The sequence below is a fragment of the Corvus brachyrhynchos genome, unplaced genomic scaffold (genome assembly GCF_000691975.1).
Source record: "Corvus brachyrhynchos isolate BGI_N302 unplaced genomic scaffold, ASM69197v1 scaffold7, whole genome shotgun sequence".
NCBI lineage: Eukaryota > Metazoa > Chordata > Aves > Passeriformes > Corvidae > Corvus > Corvus brachyrhynchos.
The window spans coordinates 4,396,025-4,403,959 of NW_008239054.1; the positions used below are offsets into that span (position 1 = coordinate 4,396,025).

At 41.3% G+C, this 7,935-nt stretch overlaps 1 protein-coding gene across 1 annotated transcript in view; it reads right to left on the reverse strand.

The window, feature by feature from the left end:
* Nucleotides 1-1,829: 1,829 nt before the first annotated feature.
* Nucleotides 1,830-7,935, reverse strand: part of SDHA (succinate dehydrogenase complex flavoprotein subunit A) — a 15,354-nt gene continuing 9,248 nt past the window's right edge. The window contains exons 8-15 of the mRNA XM_008637519.2: nucleotides 7,538-7,706; nucleotides 6,761-6,956; nucleotides 5,786-5,957; nucleotides 4,364-4,482; nucleotides 3,879-3,990; nucleotides 3,190-3,320; nucleotides 2,558-2,671; nucleotides 1,830-2,176 (exon numbers count right to left, since the gene is read on the reverse strand). Coding sequence (XP_008635741.1) covers nucleotides 2,090-2,176; nucleotides 2,558-2,671; nucleotides 3,190-3,320; nucleotides 3,879-3,990; nucleotides 4,364-4,482; nucleotides 5,786-5,957; nucleotides 6,761-6,956; nucleotides 7,538-7,706 — 1,100 coding nt within the window. The 3' untranslated portion in view covers nucleotides 1,830-2,089. The remainder of the gene's footprint in view (nucleotides 2,177-2,557; nucleotides 2,672-3,189; nucleotides 3,321-3,878; nucleotides 3,991-4,363; nucleotides 4,483-5,785; nucleotides 5,958-6,760; nucleotides 6,957-7,537; nucleotides 7,707-7,935) is intronic.

Sequence of the window (7,935 nt, forward strand, 5' to 3'; positions counted from 1 at the left end):
GCCTGGGAAATCCGGGAAAACGCGCCCGCCCCGGGCGAAGGGCAGCAGCGAAAGCGCTGTAGCCGCGGTTTCTCCACGAGCGGGGAAAAAAGTATGAGCTTGTTCTGCGTTAATGTAGCCTTTTCAAAGATGTAGAGAACTTTATTCCCTCCCTCCTAATGACAGTCAAGGCTCCTTTTATAAAAAAAGCCAAGTCAAGGCGCAGCCCCCTCTTCACTTCCTACTCAAGAAGGCAGAGTGCTCCAACGTGTTACGTCCCTCCCTGGCGCAAAGTACAGAAACCTTTCTAGAGTGAAAGAGGGCACATTCCATTTTTCCACCCACCAGCAGCAATATTCCAACACCTCAGGTTTTCCAACATTCTGTTTTTTCTCAAAGAGCAGCCAACATTCAGCTGTTAAGAAAACAATTTTTTGGCAAACATGGAGAATGCTTCATTCCATTGCAATCTTCACAGCTACACTTCAGTCCTACAAGAACTGTGTTATTCACAGAAATGCGGTCAGAAACTGCTCTATTAATGCCTTACAAGTTACACCTTGGCACTAAATGCACATTGAATTCGAGTCTTGTAAGCTTTTAATATTTAGGCAAGTCTTCTGCCCCTTGGCTCCTGCGAGAAAATACAGTCTAGGAAATACACAGGGCGTGCCACTAGAATGGCTTAAGAAGTTCCAGAGACAGTAAACATTGGGTAATAATACAGAATATAATATTATATATATTATTCTGTATCAGAGGGGCTAAGTGGAAGTCTCCTTTTTCATTCAATAAAACAGTATGACAATACAAAGTTTCAAGTACTACTGCATCATCTTATTTTCTTCAGTATTACTTAGTCAGCAACTAAGATGCTTAAGTCCCCACATCACAAAATTCAGCATCTCCATCTTGTCTAAACTGTTGCAACGAATAGCTGGGGTTGGAAGGGATCTATGGAGGTCATCTAGTCCAACCTCCATGTTAAAGCAGGTTCACCTTGAGCAGGTTGCGCAGGACTGCATCCAGGCAGGCTTTTAGTATCTCCAGGGAAGGAGATTCCACAACCTTTTTGGGCAGCCTGTTCCAGTGCTCCACTAACGCAACCGGGGGCTTGTAACCACAAACCTCGGCGTGCCCTCGGGCAGAGGGGACGCAGCGTTGGCCCCCACAGCGTCCTCGCTGGCCGGCTCAGTGGAATCGGCATGGGATGTGTGCGTGCGCTGGCTCCTCCTCAAAGGAAGCACGTCCGGCAGCCGATGGAATGGCTGGCGTTAGCCCGGAGGCAAAGAAGGCGGGAGGGGCTTCTGGTGTGGGTTCCAACAGGTTTATTTGCAGGAGGGACCAGGGTCCAGCGCAGCCTCGAGGAAAAGCGGGCTCGCCCCTTTATGGGGGGGTGGAGCAAGGCAGGGGAAGAGAAAACAACCAATGGGGTACAAGCAGAGGGGAGGATACCATTTTTCAGAACAAATGGGGAAAACAGGGAGGCAGGAGTCATAACAGGGAACCAATTAATAACTACAAAAGGGAGAACTTCTGGAACAGGGGGAGGTAATTTAGGATTTGGAGCCACCCAGGGGGAGGTAACCTAGACGGCAGTGATCTCTTCTGGTGACTGACATTTGATGGTTTCAGCTCGAAAGCAGGCTGAGCCACCCGAACACTCCACCACTCTCAAAGTAAAGATCATCTTCCTCATATTCAGATGGAAGTTCCTGTGTTTCAGTTTGTGCCCATTGTCCCTTGTCCTGGCACTGGGCACTGCATTTCTTGCTCTTAAAATATGGAAATAACTACACATTCACAGTAAGAGCATTGTAATTATACACAGATCAGCATATTCAAACAAATACAAGAGTTGTAATGACTTTATTTAGACACATTTTGTGTTTTCACTGTCAGTTTTGACAGATGGGTGAAAGAACACAAGCTGTTCTGCATTCCACTTTTAATAAATGTACAGTAAGCCACAGCAGAATACAAGCTGGAGAAAAGTTTTGTCAGCATTTTCCATTCATTTTGCTAAGTGCCAACACTATTTTGGTTTGCTTGTGCTATGCTTATGTACACTGACCCCTCTGGGAGAGGGCTTCAAGTGAGATGGAAGCTGTTAGTACGAGCGAATGGCTGGTGGGACGGTCTGGCAATCCTGCTCGTTCAAAGTTCTGTCGATCACTGGTCTGTACTTCAAAGTAACCTGAAGTAAGAGGGAACAAAGACTTTAGGACAACAGGATTCAGAGAATGAGATCCAAAAAACACCAACAATTATGATTTTTATAGGATCAGAATTCAGTTCTTCCTTTGAAATACCATAAAGCAGTTCTACTAAACACCCAACAACAGGTTTTGTCACCATTACAAAAAAGCTTTTGAATTAGCCACAAGGGGAAACACAATTCCAGCTCAAATAGCAAAGTCACTTCCCAAAGATCAACAGTAACTTCTCCCAGTTAGGCCTACTGCTCAACAATGGAATGTGTTCAATTTTGTGACAGTCATTTGCAGGAGTATCACCATTTCCAAGGCTGTTTATGAGAAGCAGCAAAAAAGACCCTCAAGCACCAAGCTCAAAGTACCTTCCCAGTTGGGATATCCACATAGGAAAGCGTGTGCTTTCTCCAGTGCTCCTCAAATGGCTTCCGCTGTTGGCCTTGGAGTGGCTTAGAGTAATCAAACTCATCTACCCGTAACTAGGGAGAAAATGAGATTAGTATAGACCAGAAGCTGTATCTGCAAATCACTTCACAGCCGCAAGATTAACTGCCTTTCAATTACACCTGTAACCCAGCATGTCTCTGGACAGACACCAAGCTCTCTGTTAACACTGCCCGTGTCCAATTTGAAATGCTCAGGCTTAGCAAGGGCTCTAAGGTAACTTTCCTTGCTTCAATTATTCTGTTTATGCATCTTTATGTCCTGTTTATACATCCATGATATTATTACTACAGTCCTGTTTTAGAGGTCTCTAATCACTCAGGTGTGCGCACGGAACTCTTCTCTAGATCTTTCCCAGCGTGTCATGTATTGGTCCCCTTATAAATAACAAATAAGAATAGATAAAGCAGAATAGATAGGACTCCAAACAAACAGTACATTAATCTTAACACTGAAGACTGTACTTTGAAGAGCTTACAAATCTAAAAGAATCCATCTGAGGACACATAAAGGAGATTCAATCCTACGTGCAGGTCACAGAAAACATTTATACCTTATAATCCTCTCTGGCATGGGCACCCCGGGACTCTTTGCGAGCCTCCGCAGCATAAATGGTTTGTAGAGCACAGAGCATCAGGTTCTGCAGTTCAAGGGTCTCCACCAAGTCAGTGTTCCACACAATACCTGGTAAAATATTAAAATACTATGGAAGATGGTCTACAAACAAGAGAAATACACGTGAGTGAACCAAAGGTGCATCATCAGTTGCACTTAAATAACCAAGTTCTCTTAAGATACACCACAAGACATGGCAGTTTATCTGTCTGCACCATGATCTGCTCAGCTGGAGAATGAAAACTGAGTGTCCAGCCTATGAATAGTCTTGCTACCTTTTTGCACCTCCCTGGCCTTTTCAGAAGACACTGACAAAGTTCATCATTCATCTCAGTATTTGCACAACTTCACATCATGTTCTGAGAGCAGTTTGTACCTTACACATTTAAATCCAATTTCAGTCTCTGCTTCTTTGTAACTTTACACAACTAGAAAATGACTGGTAAGGTCAAGTATTTACCTGATTACTATGTTTAATAAGTAGGGCTTTACAAAATATTTTGAAAGATTCAAAATCTTCAGCCAAACATTCAAGAAACACATGAGGTTTACAGAAAAAAGAAAACCAAAACCATCAATACACTTCCCAGAGTACTCTGGGCAAGGTGCTCTCTGCTATCAAATTACCTCTGTCAAAAGTCTTTAGATGAGCCAGATCACCATAAATTTGGCTAAGTTTCTCACAGCCTTCTTGGAGTACAGAACCAGTACGAAATACAGCAGCATGGTTTTGCATTGCCTGCAACACAGTAAAACAAAATCAGTTTGATATGAAGCATATGAAAGCAGATGACTTCCTTAGCTTCAGCAGAGCTTGATACAGAATTGTTCTGAGTTCAAACTTGTCTGCAGTCTGAAAAACCCCCACATTCTTCCATTCACCCCAAACAACTGAAATCCCACTCTACTATACAGCAGGTAAACTACACAAGAGGAATAACTATGAAGGGAAGAAGGAATTAACAGAAGTGATACAACCTTTGCTGCACAATCTTCTCACACAGTTTTTACTTCTGCATGGCAAATCCTGAAGTCCACTTTGCCAAGTCACCAAACTCCACTATTGCTTGCAGCTTGTCCCACCCTGTCCCCAAGAGCTTCCCCAGGCTTACCTTCTGCATGTTAAGTCGTGCTTCTGAAGTCCTTATGCTTCCATCAGCAAACCTTAACTTGTCAAGATTAGCAACTGACTCTTCACCAGCATTTGGTTTAATGGGGGGAACTGGCTCTCCTAATAAGAAAATTCCAGTAAGTTTGGTAGTCAGGCTTGGGTTTGGTTTCTGGCAGTTTCATAGACTAGTAATGACTAAAAATCAGATTTGACTAAAACATAATCTGTTTTCTTCCTCTGAGGTACACAGTAAGTGTAACTTTCCTGAAGTCCCACCAATTATATCCATATATTTAAAAGTTCTCAATGGAATATGAATCCCATTCTTTCGTATAACAATTAATAGAGATTTTATAGGTTTGGCAAAATTCTGCTGTTCATTCCTTCGAAGCAGCACTTGATGAAAATTCTTCTAAACTATGGAATAAACCTGTGGAATAACCTTCTGCTATGCTTTCCTTGTCTCCTCATTCCCAAACCTCCCACCTTTTCTTGGATGTGTAAGGGACCAGGACAAGTCAGTAAGCTTGGCAGATAGACATGAGCCTGGCATCTTGCCTCTAATACAGGAAACCATGTGTTACTGGGCAACGAAGCAAACACAGCATCTTACCAGCACAGTTCATCTCACAGGCAGCTTTGCATTCAGATTAATAAACCCCTTTCTACAATTTCAAACTCTAAAGAGCCACAGAAGGATTTGAAAAAATGTTGACACAAAGCCAAACACAATAAGCGCCGTAATATCTAAGCTGATTCCATGAGGATTCATCAGTCTCTGCAGTTGGTGCAGTTTGGACATTAAGCAGTAAGAAAACAGACAACTACTTCTGGACTGCAGCTGCTCTGGCAATACAACTGGCACTTCCAGCATTTTGTTAGGGGTTGGAAGGGAAAGCTTTCTTCTTTGTTTCTCAGGTTGCTGAACCAGATTATTTAAAAATATCTAAGATTCAGCAGTGAGAATCCAGGGAATGAAATACTGCAATTTGTAGTATCTATCTCTTATCACTTGCATGTCAGTCCTTCTAATATATAAATCAGCAAGGTGGCAGCAAATTCCACTATACAAAAAGTGCCAAGTATAAAACAGATTACATTTTGAGGTAGAAGATGGCGCAGGATGTAGAGAAGTCAGTCTTTGCATTCAATATGCTGTGTTAATTTGTCAAAAATCCTGACTGTTCATGCCAATAGCATTGACCCAATAGTTCTAAAAGGATCAATTACAAAGCAAACAGTAATGTCAAAACATTTGCATGGCAAAGAACACACCTACAAAAAGCATAAACACCGATTTCTTCCTTTTCTAACAAATAAGAGCTTATGTCTATCATTCTAAATTTGAATCAGGTAGCAACAACTCTTTGTTGGGCAGAAATTACATCATGAGGGCAAATACCTCTAGAAAAGTGAAACTTACCAGGCTTGCATGTATTTGCAATAGTCAGGGCACAAGCACGACCGAAGACCACCAAATCCAGAAGGGAGTTAGCTCCAAGTCGATTTGCACCGTGGACAGATGCAGAGGCCGCTTCCCCGCAGGCGTATAACCCAGGCACCACCTTATCCTCACCATTCACGTGTGTGATCACCTGACATTGCACACACTCCATTAATACTCAGCTTTTTTAAACAGTCTGTAACAGTGCAAACCTCCTTATCTGCAGAGGCCACGTGGATATAAGGATGGAACACAACAACCTTAAATTTTTTCCAACTCTAAACCTAGAATTACCTTAGTTCTAAAGGGGAAGTAGTAATGTATGCAGTATGTAAATACAGATGGGACTAAACCCCAAGATCTCCTTATGTATGCTTATGAAGAGTGCATGGCTCCATTTCACCACAACCCTGCAGCAAGTCAGAAATGCGCAGGAATAAAGTCTGACCTGCACACGCTTCTAAGGCAAAATTTCACACTGAAATTCAACAAGTACAATACACAAAGAGAACAATTCAGTTGACACCATCACATTGACTTCCGACTAGTGTCAGTTGGAGGATCTGCTTTAGTGTTTAAATTACATGAACTACAGAGGAATAATACGCGTTAACTCATGTTACAGAATGCAACAGAGCCCTACTTTGATCTATGTTCAACTATATTATCCTCAGCTTGATAAACAGAGAATTGTTGTCACACGTGACAGTAACTTCATTTTAGCTGTTTCTGGGGACTCCCACCTCCAGATGGACTGGAACTTGGCTATCAAGTTATTTAAGAACACAAAAAAGACTGTGTGTTTTAAGTACTCTGACATCATTATTATATTATTAAAAATTGTATTAATCATCCTTATGTTTATGAAAAACATTCTTAATGCTTTTCTATTTGGAAAATAATTTTTTAGTATGATGATGAAAATACAGTCCAAAAGTGACGTGTATTCCTTACCTGTCCTTTGTAGTTAGTAGGAATACCTCCCATATTATAATGCACAGTAGGCAGAACAGGGATAGGCTCTTTAGTGACATCAACTCCAGCAAATATCATGGCTGTTTCGGAAATCCCTGGGAGACGGGTTGCCAGCTGCTGTGGTGGCAAGTGGTGCAACTGCAGGTACACATGATCTTTTTCAGGACCACAACCCCTAGCAAAAAAAAAGCAACACTGGAATACATAACAGGAATTTACAAACACTAGTAGCATTTCTAATCCAATCTGTTTCATCTGTGAAAATAAATAAGTTCTTTTTCAAATGTTATCTGACAAAAATTAGTATCTAGCATATTTAATAAGACTGTGGCACTTGGGTGAATTGAGGCCATTTTCCAACTCCCAGTTTTCTTTTCACAATAATTCACATTATTTAAGACTTTAAACTATTACATCTCTGCAGAAATATGTAAAAATTAGGTAAGTAGTCAAGAGAACAGAGCACCAAATTATTTTAACTGTTTGTAGTAAGAGCATATACATTAAACTTGTTTGAGCAACTGTCTCTAGACACACTGAATTCAAACAGGAGACTCTTAACATCATCAGTTCTCTGTCAGTATCATTAGGAACTAACAAGAAAGATTTCTGCCTCACACACAGAGATCAGCTTAACAGTCATTAAAGCTCACTCTCATGAATTACCATGTGCTTATCAAATGAAGTATTGCAATTCCTACAGTCTAGTATGATTAAGTATTTATTCTGCAGCTTTGTTAAGAGCATTTAACTAACCTTCCTTCACGGATTTCTATGGTCATAGAGCGAGACACTACATCCCTAGAAGCCAGATCCTTGGCAACAGGTGCGTATCTCTCCATGAATCTTTCACCTTGACTGTTGATTAGAATACCTCCCTCTCCACGACATCCTTCTGTGATAAGGCAGCCAGCCCCATAGATACCTGTTCAAGAAAGAAAATGCCATCAAAGGAGATTCTCTACACAGCTTCACAAATGTTCATCAGGATCATGAACACTGAATAAACAAGGTCTTCTCAAAATAATACAAGCAGATAAGAGGGGCAGATTTCATTCCACCCTAATCATACCACCAGGAACTGTCCCTCAAGACTACATAGAAAAAAGTGTTGTTAGTCCTTTTAAACACTCTTTACTAAAGGTAAGCAAGTT